Below are 27,317 nucleotides of genomic sequence, written 5' to 3'. Positions count from 1 at the left end.
AGTCACAACTGTCTAGCTAATATTTCATGTCCAGAGTCATATCATGCTAACACTGACAATCAGTGGCAGAGATTAAATATCAACTGATTAAACAAACTCAGTGGGTAAAGAGTCAGCCTGCAATGCAGGAGATCACAGGAGACTGAGGTTCAATCCCTGGGTCAGGAAGATCCCCTGGAGGAGGAAATGGCAACCCACCCCAGGACTCTTGCCTGGAGAATCCCATGGACAGAGGGATTGGACAATCCCATGGACTGGTGGGCTACAGTCCATGGAGTCGCAAAGAGTTGGACAGGACTGAGGATGAACACGAAAACAAATCTTTAAGAAATTTAGATCAGAGAAGAAACTGACTTCCAGAAATTCAAAAGTTACCAAGACTCTCCTTTCAGCTTTTTTCTTTGCTTCCTTCTCAAATCAGCTTTAATCTCGCAAACAAACTTCTCCAGGCAGCTGAGACTCCCACATCAAACACCTCTAGGTGTCCGTCTCTACACCTGGGATGCCAGAGAGAAAAGTGTTTAATTCTGAAAAATCCTAGAGCCAGACCCTTGTTGGCCTGGCTGGGGTTCTAGCACAACCAAGGGGAGTTGAGTGATACAACCATTTCAGGAGTGATGTCATGTAAGAATGTGTGTGCTCCCACTCAGAATCCCTGTCTACAGTATGGGGAGGGAGGGTGACTCCCCTGAAAGAAGTCAAGGGGAGCCAGGACACAGCCCAGGGGGCCAACTCTGCAGCTCTGGGCTCACCAGTCAATTCTACCGTGTGAAGGAGGAGAGCAGTCTATTGTTTCTGCTGCCGGAGTCAGCGGATGCCCTACACGGCCTGGATTAGTTGCTCTGCGGGCCTGTGGGATCATCCTGGATCAGGGATTGAACCCGTGTCTCCTGTATTGGCAGGCAGGTTCTTAACCACTGGACCACCAGGGAAGCCCTGTGCCAACTTCTAAGGCCCATCTTAAGAGCAGGGAATAATGGCTGCTCCTTTTTTCCTGCCCAGGGTAGGCACATTTTTGTTGTTAAATGAATGAATGAATGGAGATCATTACAGACGACCAATACCTAATGGCCACCCAGATCTTGAAACAGTATGCCAGATCATGTCCCCAGGACTACAGGGTACTGCTCTTCCCTTTCTGTAGCTCATGGAGGAAACTTTGACACAGCCATCCCAGCCACTTGCTCCTGGCTGCCACACTTTTTAAAAGAATTGTAGTTGACTTACAATGTGGAGTTAGTTTCAGGTGTATAACAATCTGATTCAGTTATACATATATAGGCATATATATTTTCTTTCACAGATTCTTTCCCTTATGGGCTTCCCAGATGGCATTACTGGTAAAGAACCTGCCTGCCAATGCAGGAGACATCACGAGACCCGGGTTTGATCCCTGGGTCGGGAAGATCCCCTGGAGAAGGGCGTGGCAACCCATTCCAGTATTTTTGCCTGGAGAATCCCTTGAACAGAGGAGTCTGGCAGGCTACAGTCCATAGGGTGGCAGAGTCGGACATGACTGATAGGCTATTACAAAATAATGGGTATAGTTCCCTGTGCTGTACAGTAGGTCCTTGTTGGTTATCTATTTTATATATAGGAATGTGTATATGTTAATCCCAAACTCCTGATTTACCCCTCCCCGACCCTTTTCCACTTTGGTAACAGTAAGCTTCTTTCCTGTGTCTGTGGGTCTATGTCTATCTTGTAAATAAGTTCATTTGCATCTTTTTAGATTCCATATGTAAGCAATATCATATGATATTATGGTATTTGTCTGGGTTACTTCACTTAGTATGATAATTGCTAGGTCCATCTGTGTTGCTACAAATGGCATTGTTTCATTCTTTTTAAATATATATATGTATATATACACAGCACTCATCTGTCAATGGACATTTAGGTGGCTTCCATGTCTCGCCTATTGTAAACAGTGCTGCAATGAACAGTGGTGTGTATTTTTTGAATTAGAATTTTCTCAGGATATGTGCTCAGGAGTGAGATTACAGGATCATATGGCAATTTTATTTTTAGCTTTTTAAGGAACCTCCATACCATTTTTCCATAGTGACTGTACCAATTTACATCCCCACCAACAATATAGGAGGGTTCCGTTTTCTCCATGCCCTCTCCAGCATTTATTGTTTGCCGACTTTTTTGATGGTCATTCTGGTCTCTGTGTGGTGATACCTCATTGTCATTTTGATCTGCATTTCTCTAATAATTAGTGATGTTGAGCATTTGGAGAAAGTGCTATTTAGGTCATCTGCCCATTTTTTGATTGAGTTATTTATTTATTTATTTTTTTTGATGCTGAGTTGTATGAGCTGTTTGTATATTTTGGAAATTAATCTTTCATTGGTCACATCATTTGTAACTATTTTCTCCTTTTCTGTAGGTTGTTTTTGTTTTGTTTCTCGTTTCTTTGCTGTGAAAAAGCTTTTAAGTTTAATTAGGTCCCATTTGTTTATTTTTTGTTTTTATTTCTATTCCTCTGGGAGACAGATCCAGAAGATACACTGCAGTTTATGTCAAAGAGTGTCCTGCCTATGTTTTCCTCTGGGAGTTTTATAGAGTCTGGTCTTACATTTAGGTGCTTAACCCATTTTGAGTTTATTTTTTTATATGGTGTTAGAGAATGTTCTAGTTTCATTCTTTTAGATATAGCTGTCCAGTTTTCCCAGCACCACTTATTAAAGAGCCTGTCTTTTCTCCATTGTATTTTCTTTCCTCTTTTGTAAAAAATTAACTGACCATAGGTGCATGGGTTTATTTCTGGGCCTTCTGTCCTGCTCCATTGATCTAGATGTCTGTTTCTGTGCTAGTACTATACTGTTTTAATTACTGTAGCTTTGTAGGATAGTCTGAAGTCAGGGGGGTCTGACTCTTCCAGGTTCTTTTTCTTTCTCAAGATACCTTTGGCTATTCAGGGACTTTTGCATTTCCATACAAATTTTAAACTGTTTTGTTCTAGTTCTGTGAAAAATGCCATTGGCAATTTGATAGGGATTGCGTTGAATCTGTAGATTGCCTTGTGTAGTACAGGCATTTTAAGAATTTAAAATTCTTTGATTGTTCCAATCTAAGAACATACTATATCTTTGCATCTGTTTGTGTTGTTTTCAATTTCCTTTATCAGTGTCCTAAAGTTTTCAGAATATAGGTCCTTTGTCATCTTAGGTTGGCATATTCCTAGGTATTTTATTCTTTTTGATGTGAAGGTAAATGGGATTGTTTCCTTAATTTCTCTTTCTGGTCTTTGCTAGTGTATAGATATCATCAGATTTCTGTGTATTAATTTTATATCCTGCAACTTTACTGAATTCATTGAGTTCTAGTTGTTTATTGTTACTGGTGACCACACCTAAGCAGGACTCTAACAACCAAGTTCCTACCACGCAGCCACGTCCAGGTGCTCTGAGGGTGCAGCTGATCAAAAGGTGCCAACAGGAAAAGATCCCTAGGACATATTCCTCAGTGAAGACAGCAAGCTGCAGAATGATACACAGAGTATGGTCTGTGTGTGGTTTTTAAACCCTGTGTTTTTCGGCACTACCTATGTGTATGAAAATGCATGAGGAAGAAGCCTGAAAGGCTACACACCAGAAGGAAAATAGTGGGGGCCTGGGGGAGAGGGTGGGGGATGGAGGGTGGCAGGCACAGAGAGCCCTTCAGCTTCATCTGCACACATTTTCTTGGTGAGAATGTATTCTTGTAAAAACACATTTGCAGAATAAAAAAAAAAGCCACTTTCAAAGGTTAGAGGCTGGGTCTGCTCAGAGGGTTCCCTAGCCTTGGTTCTCCAGTGTGGACCTGCCTCTGAATCCCCCGAGGAACATGCTGGAACTTTGCGACTCAGATCTCCTGAAGGAGAATGCAGTCTGTAGTCTGCAGTCTGCACCTTGCCTTGAGTCCTAGTAGGAGAAGCTGGGCCCTGGAAACATGAGTAAATAAAGCAATCTGCACATGCACTGTCAGCCCAAGGTTTGAGCCAGAGGGTGTGGAAGCAGCTCCCAAGAGCAGGGCCTGTTCTGGGGGTCGGGGGGTGGAGGGGCAGGCAGTAAGCAGAGCTATCTCCTGATGAATCTGGAAAAGCTTCCAGAGAGGGTGGAATGCAATAAAGTAATTGCTGAAACCTCAGGGACCTCCCAGATCCCAGGGTGGACCCCAGGTCCCCCTTGGACCTCATTTCTTCACCGCCCAGTGCTCACTTGAGCCTCCACTCAGGAGCAAATCCCCGGGCTCCACAGCTCAGCAGAGCTGAGCCGGGGCTGGGGGCTTCTGCTCCCAGGGCACCTCAACCAGGCCTTGCCTGCTTGGCATCTCCATGGGAACCACCAAACAGCCCAGTCCTTCCACATCTGCTGTAAACCCAGCCCTAGTGGCTACAGGCTGACCGCAGTGCCGGGCCCAGCTCACTCCATGCCCTGCTGTGGAGGAAGTGACACCCAGGTTCCTGCAGTAACAGCACTCACAGACAGGTCAGAAACCACAGGGGCCACCCTGCCCCAGCAGGAGTCTGAAAATGCTACTTTTACCATCAGACTTACATGTGACCTACTCAATACCCTGGTTGAGTACACCACCTTCTTCCCAGTTCTGAGCTCATGGTGACTTAATTGACCTATTCAAAGGACCAGGTTAAAGGCAAGCTTTTCTCCCCAAAGAAAATATCAGAGTCTAGAAAGCAAGGAACAGGTGTCTTGGCATGATCCTTTATGTCCTGAGAGAACAGGGCTCCAGTAGTCCTGTCCCCTGCTTCAACCAAGGTGGTCCCACTTTGCCCTGTGTCATTTGAATAAAAGATTCCTCTTTTTTAAAAAAGCCTTGAAAACGGCATTGGGCCTTGCATCCAATGCTATTATTTGAAAGATGGAGAAAACTGAGCTCCTATTTGGTTCGTCCTTCATTTAATAAGCACTCGTTATTTGTTACTCACATGTGTCAGGCACTGTGTTAAGTGCTGGGGACATTCCAGGAAGACTCAGCACCTTCTCACAAGGAGACTGAAGCCGAGGAGAAAACGGAAGAAAGCAGAAGCTGGAGCGCAGAGTGAGGACTTGAGAGCAGGTGCGGAGTCGTGGGGGCAGACCCAGGTCGGAGAAGGTCTCAGAGGCAGGCCACCCTCCAGCCCACGACCGCCTTGCCATCAAGACTCTGCTGTATGATACCCTCCTCGACCTCAGGACGGGGGGTCTGGTCTGCCCTCCCCCACGCCCCCAGGACCATCTCAGGCCACAGCGACGTTTGTGTGGTAAGTGGCATGCCGCTCCCTGGACCTGCCCTAACAGTTGGCCGTGTGACCGTAAGCAGCTCATCCCACCCTCCTCTGTCTCCGTTTCTCCACAAAGCCTGACGCCAGGCTGCCTTCCGCAGGCAAAGGTGGGAGCCAGGCCTGCCCTCATCCTGAGGACCCAGGCTCCAGGGCCTGCCCACACCATCTCCGCAAGGGTGGGCAGCAAGGGTTGGTGGTGGCACCCTCTATGAGGGAGGAAAGGGAGGAGATGGGGTCAGCTCTGCAGGCCCGTGTGGCTGACTGGCCACCACACCCTTGTCCCTTCCCACATTCTCCCACAGCGCAACTGCTCCATCTCGGAATCTGGACTCTGCCCAGTGTAAAGTGTAGCCTGGAGGAGGCAGGTTCTGCCTTCACAGTTAGGGAACAACAGCTGATCTCCTCACAAGTCTGGCCTCCAGGCATGGATCTAAACCACTTTGAAGTTATGTCTACCAGGAGGTGACTCCTCTACCTTCAGAAACAGAAAAATTGTTACCGAAACACAAGTTCATGTGTCTGACGCAGTGAAGCCGAACAATACCAAGATGTCGGAGTTTGGAACAGAGAAAGGTTTATTGACAATCCCACAAGGAGATAGGTAGCTCATGCCTTAAAAAGCCCAAACTCCCTGAAAGCCCTCAGCAAAGCCCTTTTCTAGGAAAGGTGAGGGAGGGGCCTGGTGAGTTGCTACAAATGTCTTGGTGTCAGATCCTTTGTCCTCCAAGGTCAGGTCACACTCAGGTAAACACGGTTCTGTAAATCTCTAACAAATGTTATCCTCTGTTCTGACAAGAAAGGGCCCGGTCCCCAAACACAGCTTTTACTCTCTCAGGTCCGAGGTCTTGGCTGAACAGGCTGATCTCAGTTGGCTCCCTCAGGGCCGGGTCCCCAGACCATGCCCAGCCATCATCGCTGAGGGAGACTGTTCCCATGGCCCAGCTGGCCCTCAGGCCACCCTGATGGCGGGGGCATCCTATAAAGACGGCCACTGCCTTTAGATCACAGAGGCAGGGAAGGGGGTGAGGTTCACCGCTGCCTCAAGGCCTGTCAGTGGCCTTGGTGAAGACTCTGGAGCCCTGCTGGACACAGCCCCCAGCCTGTTCCCGGGGTGCCCCTCCGCTCACCTGCTTACCTCACTCTTTGCCGGACCACCACCACTCTACCAACAGTTGGCTGAATGGCCCACTAACAGTCGGCGGTTCATTTGCTGTTGGTTACTTGTGGGCGGGGCCCACTGCCGCAATGGGTGAGCAGGACTCCCCACCAATGGCTGAGCAGAACCACTAATGGACCTGCCCCCCATAACCGTTGCCTGGCAACGGGGCACAGGTTAAGCGCACACACAATAAGGGCTGCGCTCTGTTACAAAAAGTCTCATCTTGATAGCCCTTGTCACACTGGCCAGGGATGGGCTCAGTCAAACTGTAACAGAGCAGGATGAGCATGGCCCTTGGCTGGCAGCCATTGCTGGGCCTCATTACTCTGCACCCTGTTACTAGGCAACGGGTCTTGCTCAGCCATTGCTGGTGCCTCAGTGGGCCCCGCCCACAAGCCTCGAACTGTCAATGAGCCACCATTAATTGTCCTGCTCAGCTATTGGTTACGTGCCACTGGTAACTGTTGGCAAGGGACCACAAGGGAAGTGATTCAGTCAAGGGTCAGTGGTGTGGTGATCATCACGTGGAGAGTGAGCTAAGAGGGAGATTCAGGCTTTCTCCGGGAGGCCCTTCAGCTTACCCATCCTTGTTGGGCCAGCGGGTGAGCTGGAGGGCCCAGGGAACAGACTGGGGACTGTGTCCTGAGGGGCTCCAGAGCCCTTACTAAGGCCCTCCATCAGCCTCATCCCAGGTCTTGAGGCAGTGGTGAACCTCTCCCCAACCCGTCTCTGTGACCTAACAGCAGTGACCATCTGTCTGGTCATAGTCTATGAGACCTGGTCTCCCCCTTTGGGCCGCCTGAGGAGACTGGGGGCCAGTTGGGCTGAATGCCTGGCTCCCTCAGGGATGACAGCTGGACAGGGTGTGGAACCTGGCCCTGAAGGAGTTGCCAACTAGGATCTGCCTTCTCTTAGCCAGGACTGGGACCTGGGAGGGTGAAAATTGTACCTTGGGGCTTTACCCTTTCTTGTCAGGACAGAGAATAGCATTCATCTGGTAGAGGTTTATAGGAACATCGTTACCTGACCATGACCAGACCTCAAGAACAAAGGATCTGACACCGAGAAGTCTGCAACTAACCATACCCTTCCCTCACCTTTTGCTTTTAAGGGGACTTACTGAAAGCTTTCAGTAATTTTGGGGTTCTTAGGGCAAGGAGACACCTATCTCCTTGTACAAATCTGTAATAAATCTCTGTTCCAAACTCTAATGTTTAGTATTGATGGGTTTCACTGTTTGTCTGGCACATGGGCTTCCGAATTTGGTAACAAAACCAGAGGCTGAGACATTAGCCCCAAGTCCTCTATGACACAGACCCCCTCCTGCAGCAATAGGAGGAACACCCTGGTGATTTGCATAAAAGAGTGAGCAGACACCCAAATACAACATGATGGGAATCAGAGTTGAGACCTAGAAGAGTCTTACAGGACCCTCACACAGCTAGAGGCAAAACTGCTGACAGAAGGAAGCCAAGGGCCTGGACTGGAGTGGAAATCACCTCCCCAGACAACATCACTGACCTTAGCTTAGGAAGGGGATGTGAATGGGGTCATGATCTCCCTGACATGGTCAGTTAGAGGAAAAGTGAAAGTGTCACTCAGTCATGTCGGACTCTTCACAACCCCATGGACTGTAGGCCCCTAGGGCCCTCTGTCCATGGGATTCTCTAGGCGAGAATACTGGAGTGAGTTGCCGTTTCCTTCTCCAGGGGCTCTCCCAGACCCGGGAGTCAAACCTGGGTTTCCCCGCATGGCAGGCAGATTCTTTACTGCCGAAGCCACAGGGAAGCCCTCAGAGGGGTGACAGATAAAAGAGAGATCCATGAAGGGGCCTGGAGCATCTCTGGAGTGAGGACAGTCAGGTCATCCGCCCCGCACTCCGATCCTGAGCAGGATCCCAGAATGTCAGGGCTGGCGGGAACCTCGAAAACCTGGTCATCTACAGGTAAGCAAACCGGGGCCGAGAAAGAAGGGATTTTTATCCTGTGAGCTCAGACACCCTGCACGCCCTTCAGCCTCAAGTGCTGTTTACCTCCCCTTCCTCTACCCAGGCTATGGCTCAGATGGTAAACAATCCACCTGCAATGCGAGAGACCCAGGTTCGATCCATGCATCGAGAAGATCCCCTGCAGAAGAAAATGGCAACCCACTCCAGTATTCTTGCCTAGAGCATCCCATGGACGGAGGACCCCAGTGGGCTACAGTCCACGGGGGTCGTTAAGAGTCAGACACGACTGAGCGACTGACACTGACCAGGCTGAACCTCTCCAACTCCAGGAGGGCGGGGTGCGCGCAGGATATGGTCTGCAAGAGCCGCCCTCACGGAAGCTGGGCCACGTTGGCTATGGCCCAACACTGTGGGGCCAGGCCAGGGAGTTGCCGCCTCCACCGCAGACACCCCACGCAGGCCGGCCCTTGGGCTCGCCTGTTGGCGGGCTGCGGGAGGCACGCGGGAACACAAGAACCTCCTGGATGGACAGCAAGTGAATCCACTGAGCCCGTCGAAGGACGCCCCAAGGCCTGCGAGCAGGGCCCCACCCCTTCGCCAGAGGCAGCTTCCCATTGGCCGGAGCAGGAACCCGCCCCTCCCCCGCTCCCCCGCGAGCAATCCCAGCACCCACCCCCATTGGCCGGCCCGGAGGCCCCACCCCTTGGTGTGAGCCCTAAAACTGCCCCGGGGTTCTCCAAAACAGCCCACTCTAGTGAGGGGCGGAGACTTCCCACACCACCGCCGACCCCCGGAGAACAGGAACCAGATCACGTGCACTCATCGAGTCCAGCGTATTTACTGAGCAATGATGCGGCCAAGGTTTCGCCACCGTCATAGTTCTTAAGGGCCTTTAACACCAGAACCCCAACTTCTGCTTTATGAACGAGGCACCTGAGACCCAGAGCTGGAGTCTGGGGTCAAACCAGGTTCCATCCTTCCAGGTCACGCAGCCTCCATTGATTCATTTTAGTGTAAAGTAAGGTCCTTTGAACACCTATTGAGCGCCATGCAAACTCGCAGGGCCTAGCCTGGAGCCTGGAACACTGAGTGCTTTGGAAGAAGGGGGAGCACCAGTGCATAGTGATTGCTCCTTCGGTCTGAGTCTCTGTATTTACATAGGGCATTAAGCATTAAAAAGGCCTAGAAGCTCTGAGCCCTGAGGCATCCCCAAGGAAACACCTGAGACTAGCTCTGCAGCTGAGGGTTAAGCTCTCATCAGCTACACTAGCACCACATCCTGTCTGCACACTTGCTGACAGCCCAGTCCTGACTGTGGGGCCTCTGGCAAGGGATGGAGGATGCAAGAACAGACAAACAGAATCTATGGCAGGCCTGGCTGAGCTGTCATTGACGTGTACACTCTGCCCCAGAAATGACAGCAGTGTTTCCATCTGCTCCCTCTCTGCTGAGGACTTTAGGAGAGGTAGGGAGAGTCAGAGGCGGGCAACAGAAGTGGCACAGCCAGGGACCCAGGCACCTGGAGGCAGACTTGAACACTGGATGATCCACACAGTGCCAGACAGATAAGACAACAATCAGAACAGCTGAGGACCCGACTGCAGCTTTGAAATCAGCCAAACCAAGGGCTGGTCTCTAGGTAGCACCCAAAATGGTATGATTTAAGAGGCACAAGAAGCTAGCTGCCATCAGGACATCTCCTTGAGGCCCGATGCTCTTGTCCAAACTGCCCGTCTGAACCTCTTTGCTTTGGTAAGAGTTTTGTTCCACTGAGATATTGATGGCTCCTGCAGGATATGGCCCAAAGGGAGTCTCATCTCACTCTGCACCTGAAGGATCTTCCACGCGCTCCGGAAAATAAAGGTCCTTCTTGAGTGATTCTGAGTGGAAAAAGACCTGGAGATGAAGGGGGCCCTGAAGGTGAAAGGAAGGTCAAAAATAGGCTTCCTATCGTTCCGTTGCCGCCAAATCTATTATGACCGTGACCACTCTAAGGTGGAGGAGGATGCACTTGGGTCATAACCACCTTTGACAGATAAGGAACGTGAGGCTGGTGGTGGCTAAAAGATTCACCTAGATCTCCTGGCCTAACTCTGCCATGAGCCCCAAGTTCTAGAAGACACTCCATCCTTTAACGTGACAAGTCAGGCCTGGCAATCCCACAGTCCACTCTGGCTCACCAGTCTCACTCTGAGTAGGACCTTCCCCTAGGAGAAGGACTTCCTGGGCCCATGGTGCACCTGACCCCCACCCCCCACCCCCCAGGTGGGGTCCATGGAGCATGCATGCACACCCATGAATACTGAGACCCTGGGGGAAATGTCATCCACTCCAGGCTTCAGTTCCCCCCCAATCTCAGCTGATTACCAGAGTTAATCATGGATGCGAACACCCACTGAGGAAAGAACAGGAAATACTGGGAATCACTCTGGGCCAAGCACACACTTCTAGGAAGATAACTGGTTTCCAGGGCAGCAGCTGAGGCACCACCATCAGCCGGCATCCCCAGGCTGGTCTGGACAGCGCCTCTGCCATTCCCACACAAGGAGGCGGCAGGGTAATTCCTGTCCCTCAGGAGATCTTGGTCCCCTTTACAACCACACATAATACTTACAAAAGCACTTAGAAAAACTATATATATAAAAAAAAAAGAAGTTTCAAAATAATAGTAACAAATTCAAATTTCTAGCACCTATTCTTCAGGCTTTCTGTCCACTCTGCTGTTTCTCTTGTTGATGGAGAAACCCCAGGCCCTCAATGTGCCTATCACCCTGGCTCTCTTGTCCATCCATGCTACTGGTCAAAGGCCCCCACTGAAGCGCGGACTCCCCTAAGCCTTAATGGAGCCGTTATAAGTCAGGAATGTAGAAAAGGCAGCAAAAAGTGACAAACTTAGGGAACTGAAGCATCTGGTCACCCCATACAGTCTGTCATCATAAAAGCCACGGCTTCCCATTTGAATAAAAGGGGGATAAAAGTCTCCCCAGAGCCATCCAAGAAGGAACCAGCGTCAGGCACGAGTGGAAAAGCTCCGCAGGGGCGGGGGAAGAGAAGGTCCTGCCCAGGATGTCCGCCTGCCTGGTCAGCCCTCCTCCGAGTGGCTGGGCCGGGGCCGCGGCGGGCTCCCCAGGAGCGCGGGGGACCCGGGACAGGGCGGGCCCACCTGGCCCCGGGCGTGCGTCTGCATGTGCACCGCCAGGTGGTGGTTGCGGTTGAAGGCCCGGCCGCACTGGGTACACCGGTAGGGCCGCTCGCCGGTGTGGATGCGCTGGTGCCGGAAGAGGTCGGAGGGCCGGCGGAAGGCCTTGCCGCAGTAGGGGCAGGCGGGCCAGCCCTGGCTGTTGCCCGTGTGCAGGCGCTGGTGCAGCAGCAGGCTCTTCCGCTGCTGGAAGAAGCGCAGGCACTCGCTGCAGTGGTACACCTTGGCGGCCGCTGGCCTCCGCCCCACAAAAGGCCGCCGGCTCTCGCGCTCCTCGGGGAGCCAGCGGATGACTGGGCCGGGCACCACCACCTCCCCTGGCTCCAATGTCGAGTGCGCGTCCCCCCACCCGGTGGGCGAGCCGCCCCGGGCCTCCCGGTGCTCCTCTTCCACATGGCTCCGCTGATGAATGGTCAGGTTGATCTTCAGGCGGAAGCTCTGGCCGCAGTCAGGGCAGGGGAAGGCCCGCTCTCGCCGACGCGGGAGGACGCGGGGCGGCTGGGCCCCGGCCCCCGTGGGCCGGGGGTCCCCTGCCCGTGCCCGGGGGATGCCCCCCGCGTGAAGCCGGCCAGAACCCCCGGTCCTGCTCCTGGGCCCTTTGGGGATTCCACACGCGGCCCGGCTCGGGGACGCCCCGGGGAAGGGCGGCTCCAGCGTCATCTCGTCCTCGGATGGTGCTTCCGTCTTGATGACCACAGCGCCGCCCCCTAGCAAATGGAGTCTGCGTTGATTTCGCGGCGGGCCACACCCAGCCCCCCACCGGGCCCCCTGACACCGAAGCCGGGCTCCAGACACACCAGCCCGGCCCACACCGCCTTCCCTGAGCCCCTGCTCCAGAATGCTCGTGCCTGGGGCAGGGAAACCACGCTGCAAAACCAGGAGCCGGGGCCAGGGGTCAGACCAGAAGACACAGATGGGTGGAAAATGAAGAGGACACAAAGGCCCTTATCCTCAACCCTGAGACACTCTGGCCTCGCAGGACCCTCCAAAGTTCTGAGGACTTTAGCTCTGATCTATGACAACGAGTCCTGCAGGCCCTCACGGCCCCCAGACTGTAAGAGCCTTCATGCCTGGAGCTAGCGGGTGACTCGGCCGGCCCAGAGCTACTGGGCCACATGACAAATCCACACCAAGCGTCCACCACCTGCCCCGCCCCATGCTCTCAGGTGACAGAAAGCAGGCACGAGGCCTGGGCTTCCCAGTTGGGCCTCAGTGTGGGTCCCACCTGACTCTGAGGTGGGACTGAGGCAGCAATGGGTGGTCTCAGCACCAGCTCGCAGGGGTCCCCATGGCCGGGGAGGCAGGCCCTGGCCTCAGTCCTGCCTGGAACCCTGCGTTCACCCACATCCTCCAACTGCTACTCCTCTGGCTTCCTCTGGAGCCAGCCCCCAACCACACTCTTCTCTGACTGCCCCCCCACCCCCAGACCAGCATCCACCAGCCTTAGCTGCCAGACCACACAGTCGGCTCCACAGTGACAGCGAACCTGGACCCCTGCTTATGAGAACGAAAACCTCCACCCTCAACGGGCAACTTCCAGGGTTCAGGACAGGAGTGATTTCCATTGTCACTGAAGCCTGAGTTTAAACCACAAGCTGGGAGGCCACTGAGGATGAGAGCTGTTAACTGGTGAGCCCCCAGGTAACACCCAACAGCAAGACTGTGGGTTCTCTGCTCAGGGCTCACCTAGGAGTCCTCACAGATAACTCATGGCAGAACCTCATTTCTACTTTAGAAATGACCCTCTGTTTTTAACTTACTCCTCCAGCTACAGAATCTGTAAGAGCCTAAGAATCATCTAAACTTTGAGGTAAGAAACCTTGTTGCACTGAATAGGCTGCCACGGTATCCTCGGGCTTAGGAGCTAGTGAGGGTCTCAGGCCCTCTTCTTTGAAGAGGCAAGGCTCCCAGGTCTCTTCATCTGAAGCCACCCACAACCCCAAGGGATACCCAGATCACGCATGTGCCTCCCCCAAAGCCGGAACCAGGGTGGAATGGGGGCAGGCTGGATCCCTTTCTATTGGGCCAGAATAGGTAATAATCACTTTACTTTTTCCTGCTTATCAGAGTGTAAGGCCGGTTTACTGAATACGCACAGACTCTCAGCAGGAAGAACTAATTTCAGTCACAGGCCACCACACTCAAACTGTAAGACGTGAGAGGCGGTGCGGCTGGGCTGTGTCACAGGGCGGCCGTGAGGCGGCCTCTGCCACCAGACCGCCCCCTGGCAGCTCATGGCTTGTCTGCAAGCAGCACCTTCCCAGCCAGAGCAGATAGTGATGGGGAAGAACTGGACCACAGGTGACTGGGTCCTCAACGCCCCAGGAAGTAATACTTGGGGGTGAGGGGGGTGCCCTCGGGAGGAAAGCCCTCCCCAAGTCAATCATGCAAGCCCGCCCCCACTCCCAGAGGGCCCCCGAGGTCTCCCGAGGCTCCGCTGAGGCCATGGGGCCTCCTCCCTTCACTCACCCGGCCCCAAGCTGGGCAGGATGTCCCTGGGAGGGCAGGTTGATGACTCTCCATCTGAAGAGTCTTCCTCTTGTTTAACTGAAGACAAAATGCTGATGCCAGCTGGGGGCCCTGTGAGAGAGAGTCCCATGAAGGCCTTTCCCAGCAGCTGGCCCCGGAAGGAGACACAGCCATCCCCCAGGAGGCCCAGGACGTGCTCCAGGTCCCGGGCCCAGGAAGAGGAAGCGCCACGTTCTGTCCCGAGGGTAGCGGGTCCCCACCTCCAGCCCCCCAACCTCTGCCTCAGAGGTGAAAAGAGCACAGTGGAGGCCATGCCCCCAACTCCTATGCAGGTGGTGCTAACAACTGGCCCTAAGCTTCGGGACGTAACCCTGACGGGCCTCCAAAGGACAGAAGGTTTGGGGAGGCCCGAGGGCCCAGCGCCAGAGCAGGGACAATAAGAAGGTCTAGTCCTCTGACGCCCTGGCTGGGAAGGACGGACACAGGGAATTGGGGGGAGTATGTCACCCATATTCAGGGGAACCCATAGCCAGTGGGGAAGATGCACAGAAGTAAACGGACAGAAAGCACCCCCGGGACTGAATGGGCAGGCTGGCAGGTGTGGGGACGCCAAGTTAGCAAAACAGCAGTCTGGAGACAGAAAACAAGGCTCCGGGTTATCTGCTAAATGCTCTCTGGATCATAATCCATTTTTGTGACAGGACAGGCAAGAATGTTCCCTTAAACAAAAGCACAGAGCACTGGGAGGGGTGACTGGAGCCAGAGCCCTCAGAGGCCTTCCGAAAGAGGACACTCAGAGGGACACACGCGCTGGCACCGTGCCAGACACACAGCCGTGCCGCTCCGCTGACGTGACGGTCCTCACACCCTGAAGGGGCCCACGCCCCGCTCCTGCGCCCTTCTTCACTCTAGCCAAATTGGTGTATCTGGCCCCCAGCATACCTGAGGAGCCCATACCTTTGCTCAGACTGTTCTCCTGCTGAAAATACCCTATGTTCCCAGCAAAATGCACCTCTAAGGCCTGTCTCGGGGCCGTTCCCTGGGAAGCCTGTCCGCGCAGAGCAGCCGGCTGGCCCCCCACCGTCTCTCCCGCCCTCGAGCTGCAGCGCTTCTCAGGCCGCCTGTCGGGTCCTGTTGGCACAGCTGCCCAGCGGCCCTCACTCACCAGTGCCCGTTTCCGGCGGGGTCACCCTTGTTTCCCAGTCTCGCTGGTGCTCCAGGGCCTGATCTTCTTTTGGCTCCTCCCGGGCAGGGCTGACCGGGCCGGGGATCTGCTCTGGGTACGGAGGAAGGCCTGGGGAATGCAAATCAGTGATTCTAAGGGCGACACAGAGGCCTCCCAGGATGCTGGGGAGTGGCTAACTGCAGTCACCTGGCGCATCAGGTCAGCCACAGGGTATGACAATGAAGTGAACCTCACTGATGGTCTAGTAACTAGATTCCAGGCTAAAGAGAAAAAGAAATGGTACATATAGCATGTGAAGTTATCTGACAGGACCATGACACACAGGACCAAAGATCTGGCTTTTTTTAGGGAGTCCTGGCTCGAGACAGTTTGACAGCAATTCCCAATCCCAAGTCCTCCAGCGGGCTGCTGTATACAGATGCCCTGGGGAGCACCCCCAAGATTCCCATCAGTTAGCTCTGCGTGGGCCTAGGAAGTGTGCATTTTTTAAAAAAGCTTCCGAGGGGAAGAGACATGAATATTTCACAGAATGAAAAATTAAAATGGCCCATAAACAAATAAAACTACACCGGTACCACAGCCAGACAGACACTACAAGAAAATTACAGACCGATATTCTTTACGAACATTGATGCAAAAACCCTTAACAAAATGCTAGCAACCTGAATTGGACAGCGCAGTAAAAAGATTAAATAGCATAACCAAGTGGGAATTTATTCCTGGAATGCAAGGATGGTTCAACATGTGAAACTAGACCAATGGAATACACCACACTGAGAATGATGGGGAGAAAAATAAAAAACACATGATTATCTCAGTTAAAGCAGGAAAAGCATCTGACAAAATTCAATACCTTTTCATGAAAAAAAATTAAGAACAGAAGGAAACTACCTCCATATAATAAAAGCCTTAATAAGGTAGAAATTCAAACAATATGCTATGACACAGATGAACCTTGATGATGTTATGCTAAGTGAAATAAGCCAGTTACACAAGGACAAATACTCTATGATTCTACTTACATGAAGTACTTACTTAGAGAACTCAAATTCATAGGGACAGAAAGGAGAATTCTGGTTGCCAGGGGCTGAGACAGGGAGAGAGTTATTGTTTGATGGAACAGAATTCCAGTTTGACGAGATGAAAGGAGTAAGAGATAAATGTTGGTGATGGCTGCACATGTGGATGCATCTAGTATCACTGAACTGTACACTTGGAGTTAATATGGTCAATCTTATGTTATACGTATTTGATTAAAGTAAGAAAAAAATAAAGTGCTGATACACAGTACAATATAGATGAACCTTGAAAACATTATGTTAACTGAAAGAAGACAGACGTGGAAGATCATGTATTATATGATTCTATTTATATGAAATGTCCAGAATCAGCAAATCTAGAGAGTCAGAAAGCAGGTTCGTTGTTGCTAGGACTAGGGGGCTTGGAAGGGGTTCAGGTGATAGCTGAAAGATACAGGGTTTGTTTCTGAGGTGACAAAAAAGGTTATAAAATTGACTGTGGCTGCACTTATCTATGAATATTCTAGAAACCACCGAAAGTGAAAGTGAAAGGGGCTTTCCTCATAGCTCAGTTGGTAAAGAATCCACCTGCAATGCAGGAGACCCCAGTTTGATTCCTGGGTCAGGAAGATCCACTGGAGAAGGGATGGGCTACCCACGTTAGTCTTCTTGGGTTTCCCGAGTGGCTCAGATGGTAAAGAATCCACCTGCAATGCTGGATACCTGGGTTTAATACCTGGGTTGGGGAGATCCCCTGGAGAAGGGAAAGGCTACCCACTCCAATATTCTGGCCTGGAGAATTTGAGTCAGACGCGACTTTCACTTTCACTGAACTGTATGCTTTAAAATGGGTGAACTGTATAGTCTGTGAATTATTTCTAAAAAATCTATTTTTTTAAACTACACTGAAATATTCCATACCTATCACACAGACTAAAATCCTACAAGTCTGACCACATTCCCTAGTGGCAAGGCTGTGGGGAAAGAGGCCCTCTTTCACAACACTGATGGGAATGTAAATGATACAACATCTTATGTGTCTGAATGCCATTGAAGTTACATCAAAATGACCTAAAGGTCAACTTGAAGGGGTTCCCAACAGCCAAGAATGGGACAATGTAAGCATGAAAATAATGGTTGCAAAGGACTACATGTATAAAATATTCACCTACAAAGTTATAATAATAAAAAAAGGAAGAAAGAAAAGCCCAAGTATTGGTCACCTTTGGAGGCTTCTAAGGAAGCAATTCTTCATTCCAAAAATTAATGAAAAGAAATATTTAAGCAACTAATCTGCCTTTTCTGTACAGACGATATTTCAAGGTAATCAAAAGAGCTGGTTAGGGAAATTATTCTTTATAAAAGAATTTCAGCTACTAGGTGCCAATGCCCACATGCTTAGTCGTGTCTGACTCTCTGTGACCCCCTGGAATGCAGTCTACTTGGCTCCTCTGTCCATGGAATTTTCCAGGCAAGGATGCCGAAGTGGGTTGCCATTTCCTCCTTCAGGGTATCTTCCTGATGTAGGGATTGAACTTGCATCTCTTGTACCTCCTGCATTGGCAGGTGGATTCTTTACCACTGCACCACCTACGAAGCCCTCAGTTCAGTCGCTCAGTCGTGTACGATTCTTTGCGACCCCATGGACTGCAGCATGCCAGGGAACCTAACAGGGAATTAGGTGCCAAAGTAATAGCCAAATTTCACCATTTTACAACCCCTAATTCAGTAATGAATCCAGGCAAGTCTTCAATGGCCATTGAACTCATTAGGTGAAAAGTTGATGGGGAATTTTATAATAGGAGGATAAAGCTGATAATCACAAAAAGAAAGGCAACCAAGTAAGACCTGAAACTATAAGACTCCTAGTAGAAAACATAGGCAGTAAGCTCCTTGACATCAATTTTGGCAAAGATTTTTTTTGGATTCAATATAAACAAAGGAACATCAAACTAAATATAAACAAATATAAACAAGGGGAAATACATCAAACTAAAAAGCTTCTACACAGAAAGGGAACCATCAACAAAATGAAAATGCAACCTACTGAATGAAACTATTTGCAAATCATTTACCTGATAAGGGGTTAAGATCCAAAATACATAAAGAACTCACACAACTCAATAGCCAAAAAAAATTCAATTAACATTTGAAGATCTGAGTATCTGAATAGACATTTTTCCAAAGAAGATGTACAGATGGGCAGCAGGCACATGAAAAGATGCTAAACATCACTAACCATCAGGGAAATGCAAATCAAAACCACAATGAGACACCTTACATGTCAGAATAGCTATTTTCAAAAAGACAAGAAATGACAAGGATGTGGAGAAAAGGAAAACTTTGCACTCTGTTGGTGGGAATGTAAAATGTTTCAGCCACAAGGGAAAACAGTATAGGGGTTCCTCGAAAAATTAAACATAGAACTACCATAAGATCCAGCAATGTAGGTTTTTTTCCAAAGAAAACAAAAACATTAACTTAAAAAGATCACTGCACACTGCGGCATTATTTACAATAGCTGAAATATGAAAATAACTTGAGGGTACCTATAGATGAATGGATAAAGAAAATGTGGTGTGTGTATGTGTGTGTGTGTCTATGTATATATATACACATATAAATATAATGGAATATTATTCAGCCATAAAAAAGAATGAAATCTTGTCATCTGCAACAAACTTTAGGGTATTTTGCTAAGTGAAATAAGTCAGACAGAGAAAGTGATCTCACTCATACATGGAATCTATTAAAAACAAACAAAGATGGAATAGGAAATGGTAACCTACTCCAGTATTCTTGCCTGGAAAATCCCACAGACAGAGGAGCTTGGCAAACTACAGTCCATGGGGTCGCAGAGTCAGCCACAACTGAGCACGTCAGCACATACCATGATCTAAAATGGTTGTTTCCTTTTGTATTCCTACCAGAAGAGTTTGGGACTTCCAATTCTTGCATATCCTTGCCAATATGTTTAGTCTTTTAAAATTTTTGACCTTTTTAATAAATGTATAGCAGTAGGAAAAAAACCAAAAAACCAACAAAGAGGGGCTTCCCTAGTGGTCCAGTGGTCAAGAATCTGCCTGCCAATGCAGGAGACACGGAGACACACGGGATGGATCCCTGATCCAGGAAGATCCCACATGCCACAGAGCAACTAAGCCCCTGCATCACAACTACTGAGGCAGCACTCTAGAGCCTGTGAGCTACAACTACCAAGCCCACCTGCCCCAACCCCTGCACCCAAGCACCCTAGAGCCTGTGCCCCATGATAAGAGAAACCACTGCATTGAGAAGCCCACGCACTGAAACTAGAGAGCAGCCCCTTCTTGCTGCAACTAGAGAAAGCATGCATGCAGGAACAAAGACCCAGCGAAGTCAAAAATAAATAACTAAATCTTTAAACAACAAACAAAAACAAGATCACAGATACAGAGAACAGATTGGGGGTTACCAGAGGTGAGGGGTACGGGGTAGGTAGAACGGGTGAAAGCAGCCAGAGTGTGGCCTACCCCGAGATAAGGGGCCTGCGCTCCTTCCTGGCCTCGCAGTGTGGGAAGGGCAGGAGGGCAGGGACACACGTGGACTGTTCCCAGCCCCGGCCACACCCCCACTCACCAGCGCCTGGCCTGCGGAGGCACGCTTCCTCTCTCTCATTCCCTTCCTCTCGGCCCCACGGGCCTTCAGGACAAGGCTCCTCTCCCCTCTCCATCCGGGTGAGGATGTCCGGCTTGGAGATGGCATAATCTGCGTGCAGAGTAGAGAGAGAGCTGGGTCAAGACTGGACACCCGCCACCCAGGTGCCCAGAGACGCAGCGACACCTGGAGGAACAGAAGCCAAAGCTGCGACAGAGCCTGCAGGAGGCCCACCTGTGGACAGGGGCCCAGAGCATCATCTAGACAGCCTTACCCAGGGAGACCAGCATCTCGTAGTTGCCCCTCATCACGTGCTTGTATAGCTCCTTCTGCCACTCGTCCAGTTTGCCCCACTCAAGCTCAGAGAAATACACGGCCACGTCATCAAAGGTCACGGGCACCTGGAACCACAGGGTCATGCAGGCTCACCCCACGCCGACAGGCAGGGGCCGCGGGCTGTCCCACCCCCGGTGCCCAGGGCTCACCTTGGGGGCCTCGCCCTTGCTGCCGGGGGGCAGCCGCAGAATCCAGAAGTTCCTGTTCCTCAGCAGGTTCTCCACGTTCTCCAGCCGCCTCTGCAGGAGCCCGTACTCCTGGAGCAGGGTCCCCAGCATGGCCCACTTGCCCTCCAGCTGGTTCCCAAACTCCACGGCCGTCTTCTCACAGTCGGCCAGCTTCTTCTCGGCCGTCCCTGCCCGCCCCTCCAGAGTCAGCAGGCGGGTCAGGCAGGAATCCACCTTTTTTTCCAAGGCCTGGATGGCGGCCACCACGGTCCACAGTGTGATCTCCGTGGAGTAGAGGTAGGAGTTCTTCTCAGCGGCCAGCTGGGGTGATGGAGAAGGAGTCAAAGGCCTTTCATCCCCTGTTGGCCTGTCCCTCTCTGGAGCCTGTCCAGCAAAAGCAAGGGGAGATATGATCACAATTATCCAGTGAGATGTCCATCTCAAAGAGAAACCTCAGGAAGGCACCTGCCCAGGTGAAGCCCCACCTGGGATCCTGAGGACCCAGCAGGAAGCGGAGGGGGGGGGGATATCCATCCTCAAGGACAGGCTGGACCAGGGTGTTGGCAAGTGGGAATCAAGAGGAAAAGCATCTGTCACCTCGCACAGGTGACTTCCCTTCCTGGTCTCGATCTCCTCCTCTGACACTCAGAAGCTCGGTGGCACTGGTACTACTCACCAGCTGGCTGAGCTCTGCAAAGTTTATTATGCATTTCAACTCCAACCCCACATCTGTAAAATGGGGGTAATAATAATACCTACATGATGGGATTGTGAGAATTAATGATACTGTCTTAGTAAAAAGCAATTAACATGATGCTCAATGTGGCAAACACTCAATAAACGTGAGCCCTGTGTTGTTGAAAACGAGGAGGATGTTGAGCTGACGCTGGGTCCAACTCAGGGGTGCAGTAAGTCGTTCATATGGCCTTTCCGCTCCACCCTGTTCATTACATTGTCCTTCAATGTCTTGGGGGCTTCCCTGATAGTTCAGTTGGTAAAGAATCTGCCTACAATGCAGGAGACCCCGGTTCGATTCCTGGGTTGGGAAGATCCGCTGGAGGAGGGCATGGCAACCCACTCCAGTCTTCTTGGGCTTCCCTTGTGGCTCTGCTGGTAAAGAATCGGCCCACAGCACGGGAGACTCGAGTTTGGTCCCTGGGTTGAGAAGATCCCCTGAAGAGGGGAACGGCTACCTACCAACTCAATGAACATGAGTTTGAGTAAGCTCCGGGAGTTGGTGATGGACAGGGAAGCCTGGCGTGCTGCAGTCCATGGGGTCGCAGAGAGTCAGACACGACTGAGCAACTGAACTGAACTCATTGTCTTAGAAACGAGCTTCTGAAGTGCCTCAGCTGACCTCGGGGCCTGATGACCAGGCCTCAGCCCCAGTTCGTCTCACTAAAAGCCTTGCTGGGCAGAGAGACCACTTCACTCCTTCACTGTACTCATCCCCATGGTCAGATCACCATCAAGTCCTATCTGTGCAACTTATAAAACTATCTCAAGTCCATCCTTTTCTCTCCTACTCTGCCACAACTAGTCCAAGCCCCAGTCACCTTTCCCCAGAACCGTTGCTACTCTGCCCGGTTGGCTTCCCCAGTTCACCCTTCTTCCCCCGCAATCCATTTCCCACAGGGTGACCAGTAATCTTTTAAATACACAGACTAGAGCATTTTAGTTCCCTGACTGATAGCTTCCCAGTGTACCCAGAATAAAATCTAAATGTCTTATCATATCCCAGCCTACCTCCTTGACCTTATATCCTCCTGGGTATTAACTACAGGCCAGCTCCCCTAACGTCCTGGGATCCTTAGGATGTACCTGGCTCTCTCCTCCCCCTTTGCCTGAGAGCTTCCCTCACGCCTCTTTACGCCTGGCTCCCTCTTCTGTAAGACTCCAGCTTAAACACTGCCTCACAGAGACCTTCACCAACTGACACATCTCAACTAGGCCCCCTGCTAGCCCTTCCTTCACAGCACTGATAATCTATGATCGCGCCGTGTTACGGCTTGTGTTGTTCCCCATGAGGACATAAGATCCATGGGACATCAGCTCCATGAAGGTATGGATTATTCACCGTTGTATTCCCAGCTTTGAAAACTGCCTCTTTCATAGCAGATGCTCAGTAAATGCCCACTGAATGAGTGAATGACTACACAATTAAACACATTCATTCAATAACAATGACTAAACACCTATCAACAGCAAAGGTACAATGGGGATGCAGAAAAAAACTATGTGGTTCTTCCTTGTGCTGGAGAAAAGTTATGTACATAGACAGTCAAATTAACAGTGTGATACCAGGGGCTAATGACAGTTGAGGGCAAGTCTATCCTGTTGGGCAAATGTTTTGGGGATCTCAGGTGCTGCAAGAGAGCAGAAGACAGGCAGATGAGAAGGGCCAGGAGAAGTGCTGAGAAAGTGGTCCTGGGCTAAGTGGGAGCTGAAGATGACACCTGTAGCCCCAGGGAAAGGACTTGCTGGGGGCTTCCCCCAGGGAGCAGGGCTGTAAGTCCCAGGAACCTCCATCCTCTTTTTTGCCCTTGCACTCAGAGAGCCCTTAAACACACACACACACCAAACTCACCAAAGAGGAAAGAAAAAGAAAGTGAAAGTGAAGTCGCTCAGTTTTCACTGACTCTTTGTAACCCCATGGACTGTAGCCTACCACGCTTCTCCATCCATGGGATTTTCCAGGCCAGAGTACTAGAGTGGGTTGCCATTTCCTTCTCCAGAAGATCTTCCTGACCCAGGGAGGATTGAACCCAAGTCTCCCACATTGCAGGCAGACGCTTTACTGTCTGAGCCACCAGGGAAGTCCTCCTTAAGGAAGGGAAAGTTCCCCCTTAAAAAGTATCCAAAATAATCAGTATCTAGAAAAACCAAGGCTTCAAAAACCTTGTTAAGATGTATTAATAATGACAGATATGCATTGATGGCGCAGTGGTAAAGAACCCGCCTGCCAACACAGGAGACCGAAGAGAGGCCGGTGGGATCCCTGCATCAGGAAGACCCCTGGAGAAGGAAATGTCAACCCACTCCACTATTCTTGCCTGGAGAACCCCATGGACAGAGGAGCCTGGTGGGCTACAGTCCACGGGGTCAGGAAGAGTCCCACACGACTGAGAGACTCAGCACGTGTGCACGGTGGATTGAGCTCTTCACAAACGTTTTTCTACTATGACCAAAAAAAAAAAACCAAATAAAACAAACAAACAAAAAACGCCAAAAGGTTCTTTTCTCCAAACTGGACACACTGTATATTATCAGCCAACATTCCAGTATCTGCTAATCTTTTATAAACCACAACAAAAAACAAAAACACCCGCCTACAAGCCCTGCAGCAAACAGCACTCAACACCTTCTCTTTGCTGTCAGCGCACGTGTGCACCAGAAAGGGGACCCAACTCCGGGTGGGCATCAGGCTCTGGCCTCGGCTCGGTGGGCAACTCTGGGCGCGTTCCCCCCCACTAGCCTCAGACAGAACCGATGGAACCGGGGTGCCTGTCCACCCCCCCACCGCCCCACCCCCCGGCCTGTCTCCGGGCCGCCGGGCCTCCAGTGAGACAATGGACGGGAGGAGACCGCCACTCGGTTCCAAGACGAGGGCTTGTCATCTTAAGTGTGACCGCAAAGTCCGGCGGCTCTCCCGACGTCGGGGCCGCCCACCCGCCGCTCATGGCCTGGCGTTTGGGCCGCCCAAGGCGCGGCCGGGACGAGGGCAGCCGGGCGGCCCGAGCGGGCCGGACGCGCGGGCGCGGGGCGGAGGCGGCGGAGAGGAGGCCGAGCCACGAGCCGCTCGGGGCGCCGCCCGGCCGAGACCCTCGCGGGCCCACGCGGCGGCCCGGGGCGGCTGGGCGTCCGCGCGTGGGGCGCTTACCGGGGCGGGCGCCGCTTCGGCCATGGCTGCCCGCGTCCCTCGCTCCGCGGCTCTCCTCCCGGGGGCCGGCGCGGCGCGGCGGCGGCGGCGGAGGCGGAGCGGAGCCGCCCAGCCTCGGAGCTCCTGCCGGGGCGGCCGCGAGCTGCGTCCGAGACACGTGCCCCGCCGGCCCTTTAAACAAGAGCTGCGCTCGCGGCCGGGCCGGAGGCCACGCGCAGCGCCCCCTGCAGCCCGAAGGACCGCACGCCCGCGGCCTTCGGTGCCCACCCGCCCCGGGCGGCCGCGGGGTCCCGCCGGGCTGCCCGCCCTCTCCTGGGCCGCGGGAGTCGACGCCGGGGCCGCACGCGCCGCGGGGCCCACCGGCCAGGCTTCTGTCGGGCGGAGCCGATCCTCGGGCCCAGGCCGGGCGGGGTGCTTGGGGGTGGGGGGTGGATTCCAGCCAGTAAGCTAACAAAGGAAACGCGCTGGAAACTTCGAGGCTTGGGGTAAGACGCTCAGTCATCGCCGGGTGACCTCAATTGTGTATGCACTTGATCTGCCGTTTTAACACCTCTAATGGACCCCAAATAACTGTTAGTTTGGGTATACATTTTGCGCGGGGACAGCCAAGGTGGAGTGGGAGGGATCGATAAGTATTTTTAAACTTTTATTAGTTTTCCGGAATAAAGAGAAGGATCTCAAGAAAACTGCATTTCGTTGAACAAACCAACCCTGCCTCCTTCGTTCCCTTTGGGGATCCAGGGTTTCCTCCGCCTTCCCCGGGGCCCGCCTTCCCAGCAGGTACCGGCTCGAAGGCCCTCTCTGCCACACCCAGTTGCCACTCGCCTGTCAGCTACCAGCTGGCGGTCCTCTGGATGTAGAGGACTAAATCCACCACTAACTCAGGCCCTGAGGCATTTGGAATAAACGACTCAATCTGGGACCTGTTTTCCTCTCATCTGCAACCCACAGAGCCTTACTCTGGAAAACCACTTAATCACCTAATGTAAACTCAAACGGGCTTCCCAGGTGGCTCAGTGGGAAAGAATCCGCCTGCAAGGCAGGAGAACAGGGTTCCATCCCTGGGTCGGGAAGATCCCCTGGAGGAGGGAATGGCAACGGCAATCCGCTCCGGTATTCTTGCCCCGAAAAGCCCATGGACAGAGGAGCCTGGTGGGTTACAGTCCGTGGGGTTGCAAAGAGTGGAACACGACTGAGCCGGCGCTCATGTGCATACACCTAGAGTAAAATATGCTTTACTTCCCTGGTGGTCCAGTGGCTAAGACTCCACCCTGCCAATGCAGAGGGTGTGGGTTCGATTTCTGCTTGGGGACCTAAGGTGCAGGGCAGCCAGAAAATATGTATATATATGTATATACTGTATACATGTATATATGTATACACATAAAAATATATGTATATGCTGTATACAGTTTAAGCTTTACTTTCTATCTTTTCTGCAATTCGCAATAATCTCACTCTGTCCAACAAGCCTGGAAACTCTTCCAGGTTTGGAACAGTTAGAAATTAGTCTGCAGTTTAGTTTCTTTATGTTTTCTTTCTTTTTTTTCTCTTGGGAGGGAGGGAGAAAATGATTAGCCCATATATCTTGATCCAAGCAAAAGTTAACATAGTTAACGTAATTAACATAGAGGTCAGTTAACATAGTTTGTGTGTTAGTTGCTTAGTCGTGTCCAACTCTTTGCAACCCCAGAGACCGCAGCCCACCAGGTCCCTCTGTCCATGGGATTCTCCAGGCAAGAACACTGGAGTGGGTAAGAACGCAAAAAGAATTGATACCTTCCTCAGGTCAGGTGCACCCCTAGAATCTGGGACAAGGTTAGGAAGTATTACTTTAAGTAACAAAGTATATATGGTATTGTTCATCCTGGGAATCCTTGTTGAAGTAACCTGATCTAAGACAGTTTGCAAACAAAAGTGTACCCCTCAGTTCTCAGCAGGGGTCAGGCAGACCAATGTATTAAGAACTACAAATTTCTTATAATTTTATAAGTTGTGATCTCATAAAATAAGAGTTAATGTCCAAGGCAAACAGAAAGAGTCTGGAAAATGGATGGGAGAGGAAGAAGATGTTAGAATTTCACAGGCTTTGCTCCGGGAAGAGTGCTCTCATTTTTGACAGGTGGTCAGAGTTTTTCAGAAAAGAGTTTCTGTAAGTCAGTATTCAAGTTTTAGTGTCCTGATCTCCTGGAGTGCTTATTAAAATACAGATTGCTGGACACGGGTCTCAGAATTTCCAGGTCTGAGGCTGGAGTCGGTGGGGCGGAGGCATACAAAATTTTGTTTCTGTTTGCCACGAGGTGTTGATTCTGCTGGTTGAGTGATCACACTGCCCTGCCCATTAGCTCCCAAAGCTGCCTCCCATTCCCAGGCTCTGATTTTATAAATATATTAAACAAAAAATACAAAACCTTGACACCATCATGTGGTTTCCTGAGCAGACCAGCCGGCATGTCAGGCCAGGTGTCGCTCTAATATAAATTAAGATGACATGCATCCTTAGTTATTAATCTTTCTCTTGTGGATTTTCTCTTTTCTGGAGCAGGTCTCCAGGGCCTGAGTACCTCTGGGAGAGCTGACAATGCTGGATTTCCACAGTAGAGACACAGACCCTGGAGGGACGGGGTGACCCCACCCGGGTGCAGGCCACTCTAGCACAGTCGACCATCAGCCTCTGCGGCGGAAGGTGGGCTTGTCAGAGGTTGAGGGCCACTCAAACACCACCTAGGGTCATGTAGGGTGAGGGAAGGGTCAAGGTACTCTAATGCCAGTGACCCCACCCCTGCATCCTCGGCCAGGAGATGGGGAAGAGGATTCCCACGCCTCCCTACCTTTAGATTAGGAAGTGGACACCCCCTCTAAAGTAGCAAGATGGGAGGTATTAGAGGGAGACCAGAAGGATAACCAAATCCCCTTGCTCCACAAAGCCCTCCCTTGTTGAGACAGCACTGGGCTCCCTGTTCGGTGAACTCCTGTTAGACCTATTCACTCAGCGGACGTCTGGTGAGCACCTCCGTGCCAAGCCTCCAAGCTCAGAGCTGTGGAA

The 27,317-nt window shown here is 51.5% G+C and overlaps 1 protein-coding gene across 1 annotated transcript; it reads right to left on the bottom strand.

Moving 5' to 3' along the window:
* Positions 1–9,201: 9,201 nt before the first annotated feature.
* On the bottom strand, positions 9,202–24,442 carry ZNF783 (zinc finger protein 783). Its single transcript, XM_043464031.1, has 7 exons — positions 24,272–24,442; positions 20,374–20,775; positions 20,163–20,289; positions 19,871–19,999; positions 15,213–15,341; positions 14,048–14,158; positions 9,202–12,285 (listed from the first exon to the last, which is right to left on the bottom strand). The coding sequence occupies exons 1-7, from the start codon at positions 24,293–24,295 to the stop codon at positions 11,462–11,464; spliced, it is 1,746 nt and encodes a 581-aa protein (XP_043319966.1). The 5' UTR covers positions 24,296–24,442; the 3' UTR covers positions 9,202–11,461.
* Between the last annotated feature and the right edge of the window lie 2,875 nt (positions 24,443–27,317).

Source organism: Cervus canadensis, chromosome 3 (genome assembly GCF_019320065.1).
Source record: "Cervus canadensis isolate Bull #8, Minnesota chromosome 3, ASM1932006v1, whole genome shotgun sequence".
NCBI lineage: Eukaryota > Metazoa > Chordata > Mammalia > Artiodactyla > Cervidae > Cervus > Cervus canadensis.
This window is presented reverse-complemented; position numbering and strand designations above follow the sequence as displayed.